The sequence below is a fragment of the Sesamum indicum genome, linkage group LG8, assembly GCF_026168435.1.
Source record: "Sesamum indicum cultivar Baizhima isolate 11 linkage group LG8, ASM2616843v1, whole genome shotgun sequence".
In the NCBI taxonomy this organism is placed as follows: Eukaryota; Viridiplantae; Streptophyta; class Magnoliopsida; order Lamiales; family Pedaliaceae; genus Sesamum; species Sesamum indicum.
The window spans coordinates 19,260,512-19,279,562 of NC_142664.1; the positions used below are offsets into that span (position 1 = coordinate 19,260,512).

Consider the following 19,051-nt stretch of genomic DNA (forward strand, 5'->3'; position numbering starts at 1 on the left):
AAAATTATAAAAAGAGGGAGAATAAAGAAAAAAATTTGATTTCACGTCACAAAATGCAATATTTAAGTATGACTAATTGTTATATTAAAAATAAATAATCATAGCAAATAGTCACTGAGCACAACCATGCAACGGTTGTTAGCCGTAGTATTTGCGAGGGCGGCTAAAACATTTGTTACGACTAAAAGTCATGGCAAATATTTTTATCATGGCTCTTAGTCATGGAAAATAACTTTTTCTTAGTGGAAAATTTAAGTTTTTGCATCAATTTTATTTAATCATGGTCAATAAAAATTATTTAACATAATTTTTAGTTCATAGCTATTAAAATTATAGCCAATAGTCATTTATCTTCTAGTTTGTTAATTTTTTTATTAAATTTAGAAAATGTATATTTATATAAATATATATCTTTTAAGAAAGTCATATTTTTTTTATAATTTTAACGTACGTTATATATATATATTTTTTTATAAAAAGTTGAATTTATATCTTACTTCTATATTTTTATACATTATCGAATTATATCACTTTTATTTTTTATATTTTTTAATATATTTAAATGAGGACATTATAACAAAATACATTATGATTAATAAATAATAATCATCATCTCAAAAAATTAAATCAGACACATTAGGTCCTAACAATAATAATCATCACCATCATCTTGTCCAAGTGCTCATTGAAGGAATTCATGGAGAAGACGAGGCTCTGTTTTCACCCGCAATCACTTAGTGCTGAAATGGATCTTGAAGTCGTGCTCTTTGTATAGCAATTTTATTCTCTTTGCATTATGTTTTTCCTTTCTGTTAGTACTTATATCAAAAGACTCTCATCATTCATTCATAACGAAATAGACAGATAGCAGCACGCTCTGCTTTTCTTCAACTATGAATCCAATTCGATTTTCTTCTTTCTGCATAATATTTGAACATGGTATCAGAGCCATCATATGATGGTCTCTGAATACTGAAAATATATCTCTGAAATCACCAATTGACGAACAACAAAGATGAATGAAGCAACAGCTGGATACGGTTTTGGTGTGAGCTCATCCTCGGGTGCGATACATACCTCGGATTTTCCAGGTATGGTTTTGGTTTCAACACCATTGACGCGAAATAATTACCTGCTGTGGAGTAGATCTGTTAAAGTTGCACTCACGGCGAAAATGAAACTGTCCTTTATCGATGGATCGTATCCAAAACCTGCTGAAAACACTGAAGAATGCAAACATTGGATTAGAACAGACAGTATGGTATTTTCATGGATTATGAATTCGATACCTAAAGACATAGCAAAGGCCTTCTCATATGCTAAGTCTGCTAGAAGTTTATGGTTGCAACTTGAGGCGCGGTTTGGGCAGACAAATGGCCCTATGATCTATAACTTACAACGTGAAATTGCTTCGATTTCTCAAGGCAATATGGATATAGTTTCGTATTTTACAAAAATCACAATGTTGTGGGATGAACTTGAGTGTGTGGATCCTACGCCGGAATGTACATGTGCTTCGCAACGGACTGTGAGCAATAAGATCGCTTCTACTCAGTTAATGCAATTCCTAATGGGATTAAACGATTCCTTTATCGCAATACGCAGTCAAATTCTTGTTATGGATCCACTTCCTTCAGTGGATAAGGCGTACTCCCTAGTTCTGAGAGTTGAAAGCTAGCAACAGAGCAGTATCAATATTGAAGAACTTAACAATAATGCGGCGATGATGATACGTGGTGCTAAATACAGAAGAGAAACAGGAGGTAAGAACTTTCAGCAGAGAAAACAACACATGGATAAAAGGAACCGGTACTGTACACACTGTGCAAAAGCAGGACATGCTAAGGAAACATGCTTCAAACTACATAGATATCCTGAATGGTTTAAGGAGCTAGCTGAGAAGAAGAAGAGATATGGCACTGATACTCGAACCTTGAATGCAGTCACTTCTGAGACTGCTGCAGGTTTGCAACAAGAGGTATCAACACAGAATTTATCTGCGATGATGAGCGAATTGCTGCAAATGATGAAGGGAAAGATACAATCAGATCCAACACAAGTACACTTCGCCAGATTGGGCGAATTTGCAGCAGGTACCTCTTTCAATTTTCTGTCCAATACCTTGGGTCCGAACTTGTGGATTATTGACAGTGGGGCTACGGCTCATATGTGCGCGAATTTGCAGCTTATGAGTAATCTTAAACCTTATATAGCTGATTCATCGGTAATTCTTCCTGATGGAACAAAGCATAATGTTATACACTGTGGATCTGTTGCTCTATCACACGACCTTTCTCTGAATGCAGTCCTCCACGTGCCGAGCTTCAAACACAACTTGCTCTCAGTGAGCAAACTGGTTTCTTCGTCTAACATTGCCTTCATATTTTCACGTGATAATTACGTGGTGCAGGACCAGATGACTAGACGAACCTTGGCTGTGGGAAGATTGGTTGGAAGCTTATATGTGCTTGATAGTCACTCATTTGATACAGATGAAATAAAGAAGTTCTCCATGAAAAGCAAAACAGAGATTTGCCATAATGCTCATAGCAATGATGCTGTGCTATGGCACCGACGACTTGGACATACTCCTCTACTTGTATTAAGGCATACGAATGTTATTAGTGGTAGCAGTTGTGAGTTGGGTATTTGTAATGTCGGCCCGTTAGCCAAACAACAAAGACTTCCGTTTCTATCAAGTGAATCATGTTCTGAAAATACGTTTGATTGGATACACGCGGATATTTGGGGTCCTTATTCTCAGTTTTCGATTTCAGGTTGCACATAAATGCTGACACTGGTTGATGATCGTAGCAGGGCTACGTGGGTTTTTTCTTATGAAACACAAGTCGCAAACCATGAGTTTTATTGAAGGGTTCTATCAAATGGTATTAACTCAATTTAACAAGAAAATTAAGATCATTCGCACTGATAATGGTTCGGACTTTGTGGGTGATAAATGTCAATCGTTTATTCGTAACCATGGAATTATTCATCAGCGGACATGTGTGTATTCCCCTCAACAAAATGGAGTGGTTGAGAGGAAACACAAACATCTATTGCAAGTCCTGATGTTTCAGTCATGCCTTCCCTCACGGTTTTGGACAGATGCGATTCTCACTGCTACATACATCATTAACAGGCTTCCAAGTTCAGTTTTGCACTGAAAATCGCCTTATGAGGTTTTGTATAACAAAGCAGTAGATTATTCGATTGTTCGGACCTTTGGATGTCTTGCATTTGCCACTAACGTTCTGCCTCATAAATCTAAATTCACCAAGAGGGCGTTTAGATGTGTGTTTGTTGGTTATGCCTTTGGTCAAAAAGGGTATAAACTATATGATTTGGATGATAAAGTGATTTTAATTTCCAGAGACGTCATCTTTCATGAGAATTGTTTCCCTTACAAAGACATTTCAGAATCTGAACATGCCGTTCCTCTACCTATCTCTGTATGGGATGATGGTGCTTCTTCGGGCCAGAGTTCGCCTATAGCAGAACGTAGTTCAACACCAGTTGAGCCTGTGCTTGATTCTCATCACACCAGTCCACATATTTCAATACAGCAACATGAAGGTACATCCTTTGTACCCGTTTTGCGAAGATCTTTGAGGCAAGCGACCAAGCCATCTTGGCTTAATGATTTTGTCTGCGGCGTTTCTGATGCTTCTGCTACTCCACCTAAAGTAACCTTTATAACACCCTTACACCATGCAATAATGCAAGCTATCACACCTCTACGGGAACCTACAACGTACCTAGAGGCTAATGCATCACCAGAGTGGCGATAAGCCATGCAGGCTTAATTGACTGCCTTGGAAACAAACAAAACATGGGAGGTCACACCTCTACCCCCCAACCATACTCCCATAGGATGCCGCTGGATTTTTAAATTGAAGTTTAACACGGATGGTTCTATTGAGCGATACAAAGCTCGTTTAGTTGCGAAGGGGTATAATCAAATCAAGGGTATCGACTATAATGAATGTTTTTCCCCAGTTGCAAAATCAGTCACAATGCGATTGTTTTTTGCTGTTGCAGCAGCTCTTCGTTGGCATATCCATCAATTGGATATTAATAACGCCTTTCTACACGGATATTTGGAAGAAGAAATTTATATGTCCCCTCCAGAGGGTTATTCTGTGTCTCAAGGCCATGTATGCCGCCTCAAGCGTTCGCTTTACGGGCTGAAGCAGGCGTCACGACAGTGGAACCATGAGTTCACTACACAAATTGTTGCCTTTGGTTTCGTTCAGTCGAAGCATGATTGCTGTCTTTTGACAAAGACCTCCACTGATGGTTTTTTGGTGTTGTTGCTTTATGTCGATGATATCCTCGTTGTAGGTACGTTTACTGAGCACATAGCTGCAGTCAAGGATTACCTTGATCGCTTATTCACCATCAAGGATTTGGGCGTCGCCAAGTACTTCTTGGGGTTGGAAGTAGCTCGCTCTTCTCAAGGTATCATTGTCACTCAAACTAAATATATCAAGGATATCATGATAGACACTAGTATGCGTCATGCTCGTGCTGTGACCACACCTCTGCCTCCAGGTATTAAATTTATAGAGGATGCAGGCGCTCAGCTTCCTCATCCTGAACTTTACCGTCGTCTTGTTGGTAGGCTTCTCTATCTCAATTTCACAAGACCGGACACTTCCCACGCTTGCCAACAACTTAGCGAGTTCTTGCAGCGTCCCTGTCAACGGCATCTTGGTGCTGCTTTGCATCTTGTTCAATACCTCAAAGGGACCCTTCACAAGGGGTTGTTCTTTCCTTCTCAAAATTCCCTGGAGTTGCGCGCTTATTCTGATGCCGATTGGGCTAGTTGCATTGATACTAGGCGTTCCTTGACCGGGTATTGTATCTTTCTTGGTGATGCCTTGGTTTCTTGGAAAATCAAGAAACAGAATATTGTTTCTCATTCGACGGCAGAGGCGGAATATCGTAGTATGGGCTCTACTATCTGTGAACTAACTTGGGTGGTTTATCTGTTGATGGATTTCGGCATTTCTGCGTCTATTCCCATTCCATTTTTCTGTGATAACCAAGCTGCGCTCCACATTGTTAATAACCCTGTTTTCCATGAACGCACGAAGCATTTGGACATCGACTGCCATATCGTTCGCGACAAGTTTAAGTTCGGGCTAATTAACCCCGTGCATGTGCCCGGTAAAGCTCAACTTGCCGATTTTTTCACCAAGTCCTTACCTGCGCCTTCCTTTTTTCGTTTCCTCTCCAAGTTGGGCTTGGTTGACTTCACCCCAAGTCCAACTTGTGGGGGGGCTGAAGGAATTCATGGAGAAGAAGAGGCTCTATTTTCACCCGCAATCACTTAGTGCTGAATGGGTCTTGAAGTCGTGCTCCTTGTATAACAATTTTATTCTCTTTGCATTACGTTTTTCCTTTCTATTAGTTGGTTGTTTGGGTAGTTAGAGATATTTTCTCTTTCAGTTGTATTTATATCAAAAGACTCTCATCATTCATTCATAACGAAATAGACAGATAGCAGCACGCTCTGCTTTTCTTCAACTATGAATCCAATTCGATTTTCTTCTTTTTGCACAATATTTGAACATTCATCATCCTCACCATCATTAGTTTCATAATTTTCAAAACTATCTTCTTCTTCGTCATAAATTTTTCATTATAGGTTATACCGTTTATATCATGTAGAGGTGGAACTTCATTTTATGTAGTAATTGTTGGAACAGATTCGACCTTATCCTTTTGACATGTTGCCTCATCCTTCTTAACTCAATAGTTCATCTAGCTTTATTTCTACAAACAACCATCTAATCAACTTTATCTCTTCTTAAACTTGGATATTAAGCGTGGTATAAAATTGGATGGCTTGTTGTGCTAGGATAAACGACTCATTTTTTTTTTATAGAAATTAACATTTTTTGTGAACATCAACCAAGTGATACTTCAGATGAATCTTCACTTCTTTGATAAGATCAATCCACCTACACTTAAATAAAACAACATGTATATTCTGATATTCAAATTCATATTCAAAGTGTATTACCTCCAGACTAACGTACAACTAGCTTTACACGCATCAATTTTCTCAACAGGTAATTCCAACTCTCTTATCAATTTTTTCGTATTATAATAATCCTTTGATAATGTGTGATCCCGTGGCAGCAACTCCTCTATGAGTTGTGATACTTCATCATAATAACTCTACGGTAGGTTGAATTCAGATTTGATGTTTACTAGTCTCTACTACGCAAATAACTGAGCGTGACTCTTGCTGCCACTATACAACGACTGATTTGTAGCGTTTATGACATCAAAAAATTATCAGTATTGTACTTTACCCCATCGTTAGACTCACACTAGCCTCGTTCTCATTTAACCGATCACGGACAGGTGTTGGTTCATTGATAATTATGATATCTATGATCATATATGGTGAAGGAAATATAGGACCAGTTGCATGAAACACCATTCTCTGATATCAATTCAGTTGCTCATAGTTATTCCAATGTGTCGTCTGAATGCTCATAAATTCTGGCTCACCATGAATATCGAATCATAGTAAATTTTCATAAAGCCTTTTCTAAGGAGGTCATATGTCACCTCCTCTGTGGATTTCAGTTTACCATTCTTACATTTACTACATGGACAACAAATTTTCTCTTTATCTATAAAAGCATGTTGTGTTTTTGCCAAGTTTAGAACTCAATCACTCTATCTTGAAATTCTTTTCTAACACAATGTTACGTAGTAGATTCTTCTCATAAATCTACTTTCTCAACTCTCTCAACATTTTTACTCCAAAACCAATAAAGATATATACATTCAAATAAATATGTGCACGTATCCTAATGTAAGCTAGCTAAACCTTAAACGTTTGACTTGTTACACCAACTTGATCACAAATAGTTAAATCACTTATAGAAGATCAAAATTACAGTAGAGTAAAAAAAATGAGTAATAAGAATAGATGAAAATCGAATAAAAAAATAAAAATGAAAAAGGGTGTAAGTATTTTTTATTACTTTTTTACAATGGATATAGCGATGGATTTTGGCTGCAAAATCCGAGAGAAAAGTACAATTTTGTAAATATTACACTACAACTGTGTTTTACGGATTGCAACGGATCACACGTTCATCAAAAAATTCATGGCAAAAATGTAACATCTCAATATTGAATGCCTTCAGCCACCTTATACAGTTGATCCCCAAAAATTGTGGCAAGTGTAATGTCTAAAAACTGAACGCCTCCAACTATCTTGTACAGATTGCAACTGTTCAAACGTCTGTTGCAAAAGTTACCAAAAATTTATAGGCAACTTTGCCATGGATTTGCGTCTGAAGCAAAATTATTGCAACACTCAACTCTTTAATTTGCAGCAGAAAAAATACCAAGACATTCATGGCAAAATTAATCGCTATATTATTATGAAAGTTATGTAACTTGAAGATCGTCCAAAAAAGATTATGACTTCTTTCAGATGCAATATGCCTTGCAAATCATTAGCAAAGGGTATAATTTCAAAATTCATTGCAAATAGTACCACCAAAATTAACTGTTGCACAATTCGTTGCAAATTTACAATAGATGTGTTCCGTGACAACTCAAAAGTTTGATTTTTCCTACATATTTGAGTTCCACCTACGTGTATGTATATAGGGTAAATGCGTGAAAAGTTTTTAATGTTTGGAAAACTCATGTGATAAAAATATATAGGCAAAACACCCCTCAAGCTAGCAATGCACAACACGTCACTTCCTCAGCCCCTCCACATGCCCCAACCATCTTCAGCCACTGAAACCCCCATCTCCGTCATTTTCCTCCCACCTAACCGCCATACGCCGCCCCCACCCCCGCCTGCAAAAACCCAAAATTCTCCTGCCCTCCCCCCCGTCGGCCGTCATATCTAAAACCACCTTAAGAAACACCCGATGTTATATATACGTATTATACATACATACATAAATATATATAATACATGTAAAATTAGTAATATATATTTTTATAACGTAACTATTTATTATACAAAAAATAAATTAAATCTGAGCCACACATTTACATCAAATAATATATAGGCTGTAGATTTGTTATGTTGAATCTAAATTATTAGATTAATTTGATAAAACTAACTGTTGATTTGTATTATTTAAATATCGATTGTTGATTTATATTAAGTTATATTCAATAATTGATTGATAAAGGCATTTTTTTTATTGTATATGCAAAGAATGAGAAATACATGCACAATGGACACGTGTGCCACAAATCCAATTGTAAGGGGTATTTTGCCTATATATATCTCTATCATAGGAGGCTTTTTGCTATTTAGTTTATCCCAAGGAAATTTTTTAAATGTTAGAAATTTTATTTGGGGTAAAATGCATTTAACCCTATATATATAGTTAATTTCCATCAATTTATATATATATATATATATATATTGATTACTATCAATTTTTAGTGATGGATATTCCATTGTAATAATATACAATAAAAAAATAAACAGATAAAAAGAAAAGGTATAAAATCATGTAATTCACTTTGTCAACTTTGGAATAAAGGGCTAAACTGTAGCCATAACCCAATTTTGCATCTATATATATAGAGGGAAAAATACAAGCAACCCTCTTGTGATATTGCAAATGAGCAAATTTTCCCTTTATGAAAAAATAGATAGCGATTTACCTCCTTATATTTTTAAAAATATAACAATTTATCCCCCTATGATTTTTAAAATGAACCAATTTACCTTCCTGTATACTTCATTTTAAAAAGTATAGGGGGGTAAATTGCTATATTTTTTTCATAGAGGAGTAATGTATTTATTTTCAATATCACAAGAAAGTAAATTGCTGTACACCCTATATATATATATATATATATATATATTAACACTCTCCGTTGAGTTTTGGCATAATTTCAGTTAGTGAGAGGTGTGGGATTTTGACAAGAGAAATGATCAAATCTTTCTAGTCTTTGAACAGGATTCTCGCCCAGTTTTACGACTTAATTAAAACGTACGTAGGACTAGGTAGGAGGTTCTGATCATCCATCAAGGATTCTGATGATCTTCGCGTCACCCTTCTGAGCTCCATCCGAAAAGCAGTTTCATGTAAGACAACTAAAAGTAAATATATAAAGCAAATGCTTTCCTCTGATGACGTTGATGATGAGTGCTCCAATTTTGTTTTACCAATTTTATTTTCCCAAGATATACCTTATTCAAATTAATAAATAATGCAGTTTCCCTCTAATTACGTGGGAATTTTCTATTATATTTTAGTATTATATGATGTCTCATAGTGTAATTGACATATATTTTTTTAAATTAAATTATATAATAAAAAATTAAATTATAATTTTAAAGTAGGGTACATGCTGGGGCATTGACACAAATACTTAACGCTATTATTATGATCAGCAACTTTATTTGAATATCCCCACCAATTATTATCGTTGTGATCAATATCTCATAATTTATTGAAATATTTATTTAAAAAAGAGTTTTAGGACTTATAAGCCGTTCAAGTCAATCTATCACCCGTATGAAATAGTAGTTATAAAATGCATATCTAAATGTAGCATTTGATGATTAATCATTTTCATTGTGAAAATTCTCCATCTTTTTTCCCCATTTTCCTGCACGCCCATTATTTTGACTCTTTGTGCCACAACTTGGAGTAGATCTCATCAAACCTCATGGAGGGTTGCCGCACACCTCCTAGCTTTGCTAGTTGCTATCTCTACTCCGATAATATTTTTTAACCAAGTGGGCTTCAGAAATTTTAAATTAGAACGGGTTTGTTCGAACCTAAATCAATTATAATAATAAGTATAATATATTTGTATGTATGATTGGTTTATAGTTTAAGAAAAGTGAACAATCACGTTACAAATTAATATATTACACTTGTTCTGTAATTGATTTGATTCAGTCAAACCTGATTTGGTTAAAAGTTTTGCGTGTGCATCCCTGATTTATATATAGAGATCTAACATTTCAGGCTCCTTTGCACATAAAATTATGGCTTTTGCTTGCATCATAACTAAGAATGGCATTCTTGTTACTCTTCTTTTAGCCTTTTGCATACTTTCATTTCCAGATGACTCAACAGCAGAAGTACAATAAAACTTGCAAAAACTTTCTATGTTGCTCTTAAACTAGTTCAATTATTTAGCTTTAAGTCAATAGAAATTCTGATGTATTTCTTTTAATTATCCTTGCAGTGGTTTACTCATGGAGGAGACATTAGTAACAGAAGGAACGCTATCGGAGGAACGATCAATCCGATTTCAGTCAGACTTGGCTTGTTGAGACAGAGATGGAAGTTCTTAGCTGGATTTGACATTACTGCAACGCCAGCAGTAGCTGATGGAGTAGTCTACTTCCCGTCGTGGAACGGGAATCTGTACGCAGTCAGTGCTTTGAGTGGAGCTCTCATCTGGAAACAAAGTTTAGGTTCATTGACAGGCATACCGCCCACGGGACGGTATGTGAACGCGACGGTGTCACGGGCTACTCCAGTGGTGGTTGGCGATCTCTTGATTGTTGGAATCTACGGTCCGGCATATGTGGTTGCTGTAAGAAGGGCCACGGGACAACTTGTCTGGTCCACTCTGGTGGATCCTGGCCGGTTGAGCATAGTTACTGCATCGGGAACTGTTTACATGGGGTCAGCTACTTCACTTCTCCGTACTGCTTCTTGTTATACTATATATATCCCTGATCTTGCTTGATTAGCTAGCTGTTGATCAATTATGTTTATTAGAAGTTGCAATTATAATAGTAATCATACAAAACGAACACAGCTTTGCGAGCTTATAAGCTGTTCCCACAGCTGTTCGAGTAGTGAATCTGATTTCAATATCCTCTATCTCAAGGGGATTCTATGCAGGAGTATCATCCCTGGAAGAACTATTACCAGCCGGACAATGCTGCACCTTCCGTGGAAGTCTGGTAAAGCTGGACGTAAGAACTGGAAAAATACTATGGCAGACATACACTCTACCCGATAATGGCGGCAAGCTGGGAGGATATTCCGGGGCAGCCATATGGGGCAGCAGCCCCTCCATTGACCCGATACGAGGACGTGTCTACGTTGGAACGGGCAATCTCTACCTTGCTCCCGCAGATGTTCTCCAGTGCCAGGCCCGGCAGAACAATCAAACCACGCCACCGAGCGGGCCTGATCAGTGTTTTGGGCCGGATGTTCACTTTGATTCCTTGCTGTCGTTTGATGTTAATTCGGGGAAAATTGTATGGGCTAAGCAACTGGGAGGCTATGATGTTTTCTACTTCGCGTGTTTGGTTCCCAATAGCCCTGATTGTCCGCCTGGCCCGAACTTGGATGCGGATTTTGGAGAGGCCCCAATGCTGCTCAGCATTGTTTCAAATGGAAGATTACGTGATGTTGTGGTGGCAGTTCAAAAGAGTGGCTTTGCTTGGGCTTTGGATCGTGGCAATGGGGACATCGTTTGGTTCACAGTACGTGTTTTTTAATGATATTATTACTTAAGTAGAAAACTTTTATTCAAATCAAATTTGATCCAACGAAATCATTCAAACTGTAGATAACGACACGACAAATATATTACACATATTAGTTTGGACTTGACCAAACTGAATTAGTGTAGAATTTCCCTTACTCAGCATAATTAGACTTCATTACTTGCCTCAAAGTAGCCAATCATAGGACAACCACAAGTTAACTAGCTTTATAAATCTTTTTCTCATTGTTCTCATTTTTAATTTTTCTTCATCATTTTTTATAAACAACCCTTTACGAAATAAGAAAAAAAGATTCATTCACACCAAAATGTGTTGAACATGTAATTAGGTCCGTTTAGGAATGGTTAACAGGGTGGGTTGGGGGCGGGTTTTGTCTGATCCAAGACAGACCCCATGTAATTTTTGCAAGACATATTCTATACCTTATACAGGATTGAATCTGTGATGATGTTGTATTCATATCTGAGGCAGCATGTAATTTTTTTGAATGTCTGTGTCCTAATTCCTATAGGTTTGAGATGAATTCATGTTGTTTCACAGGAAGCAGGCCCCGGAGCCCTGGAAGGAGGAGGAGTATGGGGTGCAGCCACCGATGGAATACGAGTGTACACCAACATAGTAAACGGTGACAGGCTCCCCTTTACCCTGAAGCCCTCTAATCAAACCACTGTGGCCGGTGGATGGGTGGCAATGGACGCCAACACTGGAAGAATCCTCTGGACAACAGCCAATCCGAGCAATGAAACTGCTCACGGGCCAGTGACCGTAGTGAACGGAGTCCTCTTTGCAGGGTCAGTGGCGCCTAGTGGTCCTGTCTATGCAATGGATGCTCAAACAGGGGCTATAATTTGGTCGTTCAACACTGGGGCCACCATATATGGAGGAGCATCTGCCAGCTATGGCTGCATCTACATTGGCCATGGATATTCAATAGGCCTTGCGAAGTTCCATCCCACTTGGAATAGTGGGAAATATCTCTATGCCTTCTGCATGCCGTAAACAGAAAAACAGAACAACTACATTTTCAATAAGGCTTTAAAAGTAGGAACAATGAAAGAAAAAGCTCGTTTACCTGTTTCTTGAGGATGAACTTCGGCACACTACAAATATTACTTTAAGTTTTATTTTGAGTACATACTCTATAAGTTATTAATGTAGATCAGGAGACACCCGGAGTTCCCCCAAACACTTCAGTGGGGCTAAAAAGTAATACCCTTGAGTAGGAGACTAGCTCAGTCCCAATGAAGTGTTCTAAGGGAACTCTAGACAAGACCTGACTTGATTTCATCTCTTTCTTATGTTAATTTGGTTAAGACCTGTTGCCTATTTATATATAGGTAAGCTTAGTTCATGTGTGAAAGAAAGGGGGAAGGAGTAGAATTCAAGCTAAGCAAGGAGAAAAACCGCAGTACATGCAGTTGAACAAATGAAGCCTTACAGGAAAAGGGTACAAGCGTCTGAACCTTGTCAAGAATGCAGGCTACATAATGAAAAGGGAATAATTTTCGAAAAATCGACTACGATGTCTTTATCTTTAGGCCCTTTACTTTCCAGATTTCTCTTTTCCAATCATCCCCGAAATTATGACCAATGTTCCTTAATTTCCCAAGATTCAACCTTAAGTCGGTATTTTAAGTAGTTCTTTGTGAGTCCTAATACTAGATACAACAGAGCTGGTCAATAATGAAAAAAACTTGTGGCCGAAAGAGACATATAGCAAGTTGGAAATGCATGGTAAGGATATATTCTCACATTGTGATTCCATATCTTTGTTCTTCACCTGCCCTATTGTTACCTCCAGGTTCAGTGCGCTAGTGCTTCTATGTCCAAGTTTCCGTCCACAGAAATTAACCTGGAAAGGCCAGCTTAGAAGAAAAGTTTCTGGTTTATATCAGATCACCACACTATAAATAGCTGTGTCCATTTATATCCGTTCATTCATTGAAGAGCCGAAACAAGTCATGAGGTTTCCTCTAGAGTTCCCTCAATCGCTTCATTGAGTCTTTTCTTCAAAGAATTGTGCCCACTGAAGTGTTTGGGGGAACTCCTGTGGTGATCTGATTTAATACAAGAATTGCATTAGACGAATGAGTCAATTTGTTTATGGACTATGTTGAGTTGTTTAGGCAGGGACTGTCCCACTTTCTAAGGTCACCTTCATTTTTGTCATTTAGGTAAATAATACAGACAATATCTATAAAATTGAGCAATGCTGTTGTCTGGATTATATGATCACTCGCCAGAACTGCTTATTAGTATTCACCTTGTACAGTAGTAATCAAGAAAAGAATACAAGAGCTGGAGAATCGAGAAAGGTCCTACAGTCATGCCAAATGAAAATTGAAAAGGAAATAGAGGGAGATTTTCACATGCTGAGGCAAACAGTTGAAATAAACTTTGAATGAGAAGTAAATCAAGTCTTGCTCTAAAGATCAAACAAAGAAAACAAAAAGAGGAAAGAAAACAGCATAATGGGATGACGATGAGGATCATGCTATGTCAATTGTGGAACCTATAATATACTGACGTGGTATGATCTACATTTTTCAATATTTCAAAGTTGGTTCCATATAACAAAAGAACGAAAAATCCAATTTATCAATGAAACATGGACCAATTGGCATGCATGCCAGAAAATCCTCGATTGTCGTCATGCGCGTTAGATGACAAGTGGTGATGTTTAAATATTTCCTCGAGGCTTATTATTCCCTATGGTGATGGGAAGATGGGATGGTGGATGAGGAATATGGCCTAAGCAGCTTCCAGGGATCAGATGACAAATATTCACTGCATGTCTTCTCTTAGCTCAGAAACTGAAATCAATCAGGTCAAGTAACAAGAATAGATTCATCTTAATTATTCTGCATTTCCTAGTTAATTATTGCCACTTAATAAAGATTGCCACGGGAAGATAGACAACGTCTATCGTCAATTCCTGGTTCGTTATAGCATCTCATTCAGCTTTTGTGTTAGGATCAGGTCCAGTACTCAGGGTTTTAGAACAATCATAATTATTCTGTTGAACTTGGAGTCGACCTATCCAGATGAAGGATTTCATCATGCTGAAATCTTCAATAATGAAAGCTCCAGTACTTATGCAATCAGTGTGTCAGGTTTTTTTTTCATTAATTTTGTTTGATGTGAATTTCCGGAAAATAAAAAAGAAATAAAGAATAAAATCTCCAAGGACAGATACACACAGGTAAGACAGTGAAGTAAGGAGAGAACTCTGTAGCAAACCTGGCTTTTTGTTTGATCGTTAGGCCATGATAGAAATAAATCTCATAAAGAAAGAACTATAAATTTATGTTGAGGAAAAAAAAAAGAGAGAAAGCTGAAATGCATTTAGTTGTAGACATGAATCCTTCAGACAGGACCACTTCTCATGCAGAAAACAAGGTAAAATACATGGGAGTGTCTGAACCTGGTCAAGAATGTAGGTAAAATAATGAAAAGAGAATAATATTTGGGAACTACTGACTATATCATTCCATCTTTTGGCCCATCACTTTTGAAGCTTCTTTTCTGCTATTCATTATCAGCATACGAAATTAAATCCACAAAGTGCAACACTGATGAATTAAAAGGCCTGATTTCAATCATAAAACCGTGCGTATCCCAGAAAATCATAAAAGTGTAACAAGTTGGAAAATGCCAAGAATCGACATATTCTAACATTATGATAGCATATCTTTGTTCTTCACTTATCCCATGCGGTCAGGTGCAAACTGCTAGTGCTGTTATCTCCAAGTATCCTTTTTCTTCTTTTTTCCAGCTGAAACCTGTAAAGGCCGAGTTTAGAACAGAATTTCCAGGTTTGTGTGATGCATCAGCTGGCTATATATACCGGTTTCAGCATGAATTCAGTCATCAATGCAACAAAACGAGACATCAGGTTTCACCTGGAGTTCCCTTAAGCGCTTCATTGAGCAGTGTTTTAAAGAGCAAAACTCGCTGAAGTGTTTGGGGGAACTCCTGGAGGGATTTGATATAGAAACAGTCTAGAATATAGTGTCGGAATGGTGATGCAGCTTTGAATAACTGAATGAGGTCATCAGGTTTCACCGAGAGTTCCCTCAATTGCTTCATTGAGCAGTTTTTACAGAACAAAACTCACTGAAGTGTTTGGGGGAACTCCTGGAGGGATTTGATATAGGTCTAGAAACTGATCCGCATTGTCCATAGATACTTGAAAAGGCTCAGCTTGCAACATAATATTCTGAGTTGGATGCATCACCTCGCTATGGATAAGAGTGACAGAAAGGATTCAGCTTCGAATGACTGAATCAGGTCATCATGTTTCCCCCGGAGTTCCCTCAATTGCTTCATTGAGTATTTTATACGATGAACCCACTGAAGTGTTTGGGGGAACTCCTGTGGAGATTTGATATAAAATTACAGTAGTAAATGATTCGAATCGATCGGCGGAGATTTGATACGAGGCAAGGGGTGTAAGTAATTCAGATCAGGAGGTGGATTCTATATCAACAGATTTCAGAATTTTCTGTTTTAATATCTTTCAACATGTCATTATGGGGACAGTAAACAAAGGAAATAGATAATACAGATATATGTGAAGATAATATAGATATAGATATAGATATATATATAAGCATATAAGTTCTTAAAAGAAATAAAGATTATTACATACAAAGAAATTTAATTAAGAAATTATTTATAGGAATTAGTTAGAAATGAATTTTTAAACAACTCATTGAACTTCTAAATTTTTAGTTGCAAGACTGTCAACATTTGTGAACAATGTGCAACGTCCTCGAGGTTACTAGTTTGACCTCGAGGTCGCTTCACTACTCTTCAGGTCGCTTACGACCTCGTACCTGTAGATTGCTAATTACTTTCTTTTTGTCTTTTCTGTACAGTTTTGCTATTTTGTTCTTTTCTGTGTTATTCATCTGTTTGTTAGTATTTTTCTGTTAGTCTTAGATTTGGTTCGTTAATAATTTATTAGCTAAATTCCTTTATCTTGTATTTATATACAAGCTGAAGGATAATCACTTTCCCCATATTATTTCCAAAAGGAACTCTTGTTGTTCTCCTTGAGTTTGAAAGCTTTCCAACATTCAATTTCCCAATTAATATATTTTATTAATTCAATATATATATATATATTATAAGATCAAGTTTTATGTAATTATAATATTAACTGTAGATCATAATAATACTATTCAAAATTAACTTATTTTATGAAATAAATAAGTCTATATTTATGCAAAATTTAATGCACTGGTTACTTGATCTATATGAATTCTACAACATTTTTAATAATAAGTAATTTGATTTCTGTACATTTATATTTTTAATTCATGAACTCCAAGTTAATGAAATTATTCAATCATTTTATGTTTATTTCATTCAATTCTTTCTATAAAATATTACTTGTAAATTTAGACTATTTAGACCATCGTGAGGAATAAAAGAAAAATAAAGAAATTATTATAAGAAATTACATAATAAATAACTTTTAATGATAGTTAGTATAAAATGTTTAAAAAAATCAAAAAACAAATTATTTATTTTTTTCCCTAATTTGCACAACTAGGAACAAAATCAAAATCTTATTTCGTATAGCAAATTTAAAATATCGATTAATTTAAATAGTAATTATTTACGCATTTTCATATAATATTTTTTTATTATAATATTTTAATGTTGTGTAGCTTAGATAAAGAAAATTATTTAGTTACCTAAATACAATTTCTTTTACATATTGGTAGTTTATAATTTACTTTGTGGTATTGATTGACTATGAATATTACTTGATTAAGAAATGTACTACTTTTATGAATAGTTGAAAGAAATTCCATATGTCAAATTTTAACATATGAAATTACTTAACTTCGTCTTATGTAATGTTCATACATTTTCATATATAATTGAGGGATTAATTAATAATTATTAAACTAATTTAAATTGATTCATAAATAAATTATAACTTGAAATTTGAAAATATTGTAATTTTAAGGGACTTGATTGGAACTTTACAAAATTTTATGGTTAAATTATAAAAAAATTAAAATTAGGGACCAATTTATAATTTTACAAAAGTTATCAAATTCAAAATGAAAATAAAGGAAAAAGTATTATTTTAGTCCGCTAAGTATGCCTAATTTTAATTTTAGTCTAATAACTATGTCCATTTTTGTTTAGGTCCAGTAACTTACGAAATTGCTTACTTTTAGTCCTCTGGCAGATTTTCGAACAATTTTACCCCTATGAGTGCATATGCACTAAAACTGCCTTTGAAAAGTGATAAAATTGTCCGAAAATCTGTCAGAGGACTAAAAGTAAGCAATTTTGTAAGTTACTGGATCTAACAAAAATGAACATAGTTAGCGGATTAAAATTAAAATTAAGCATACTTAGCGGACTAAAATAATATTTTTCCCGAAAATAAAAAAACAAAGGTAACGGGCAGAAATTTGAGCTGCATGTGTCCGGTTCTTTTCGTGTGCAGTGGCATGCATGGCATCACCACCTAATATATAAATGTGTCAATAGCTTTCGAACTTAATCACTTCGTTAAGCCTAGATTCGAGGTCGTAAAGGTTGTTTTGCTCTAAATTAGACATAAGGCTTATGACAGGATTGAATGGCGGTTCTTGAGAGAAGTTTTAACTAGAATAGGTATATAAGAGCGTGTTGTGAGTTTGATTATGTCGATATTGACATCTATTTCGTACTCGCTTATGCTTAATAGCTCACAATTTGGCTACTTTAGGCCAGAACGGGGATCCGACAAGGAGACCCTTTATCTCTTTATTTGTTTCTCTTCATTGCCAAGGTGTTTAGCTGTATGTTGCAGGCTACTTTAGAACGAGGTAAATTGAAGGGGATAGCGATTAGCAGGACAACCCCGTGGATCTCACACTTATTGTTTGCCGATGACACAATCATCTTCAGTGAGGTGAAGGAGGCAGGGATGGAGGGGGTGAAAAGGGTGCTGTCGGTATACGGAGAGGTGTCGGGGCAAGAAATCAATTTAGAAAATCGAGCATTGTGGTGATCGGAATGTGGAAGAGGCTGTGCGAGAGAGTATAGTGGCACAATTGGGTGTTCGAGTGGTGCTGAAGCACGACAAGTACCTGGGCTAACCGGCGGTGACAATGTTCTAGGAGTCAGTTGTTCGGAGGGGTACGAAACAGGATATGGGCGAAGATAGAGGGATGGAATGCCAAATTGTTATCAGAAGCTGGCCGTAGAGTGTTGATTTCATTACTTTTGCAGTGAATTCCAACGTATCTAATGTCATGCTTTAGAATGTCGGACTATGTGTTAGCTGAAGTAATTTGTTATGATTTGGGTTCTTGTTTGTCACCTATATGCTTGACATTAAGCAATTAAATAGCAAGAATTTTCAGTGGTCGCACTCCGAGTCTATTTTGTTTTAGCAGATGCATGAAATGCTACATTCTTGTCACTGCCGGATTGATTTAATCTGTTTTCACATTTATATTTCTTTGTTTTGCACGTTTGCTATTTTTTTTTCTTTTTTTTTTTTGTTTTTCTGATGATTAAAGCATCCTGTCTTGGTCT

General features: G+C 36.3%; 1 protein-coding gene across 1 annotated transcript; it reads left to right on the top strand.

Annotated features, from left to right (window-relative positions):
- The first annotated feature begins 9,989 nt into the window (after positions 1-9,989).
- Positions 9,990-12,814, top strand: LOC105168623 (uncharacterized). Its single transcript, XM_011088758.3, has 4 exons — positions 9,990-10,108; positions 10,216-10,661; positions 10,870-11,473; positions 12,038-12,814. The coding sequence occupies exons 1-4, from the start codon at positions 10,013-10,015 to the stop codon at positions 12,494-12,496; spliced, it is 1,605 nt and encodes a 534-aa protein (XP_011087060.1). The 5' UTR covers positions 9,990-10,012; the 3' UTR covers positions 12,497-12,814.
- The last annotated feature ends 6,237 nt before the right edge of the window (positions 12,815-19,051 follow it).

Coding starts and splice junctions, on each gene's coding strand:
- LOC105168623 (XM_011088758.3), top strand. CDS start 10,013: ATGGCTTTTGCTTGCATCATAACTAAGAATGGCATTCTTGTTACTCTT. Junction 10,109..10,215: donor CAGATGACTCAACAGCAGAA/GTACAATAAAAC, acceptor TTATCCTTGCAG/TGGTTTACTCATGGAGGAGA. Junction 11,474..12,037: donor GGGACATCGTTTGGTTCACA/GTACGTGTTTTT, acceptor GTTGTTTCACAG/GAAGCAGGCCCCGGAGCCCT.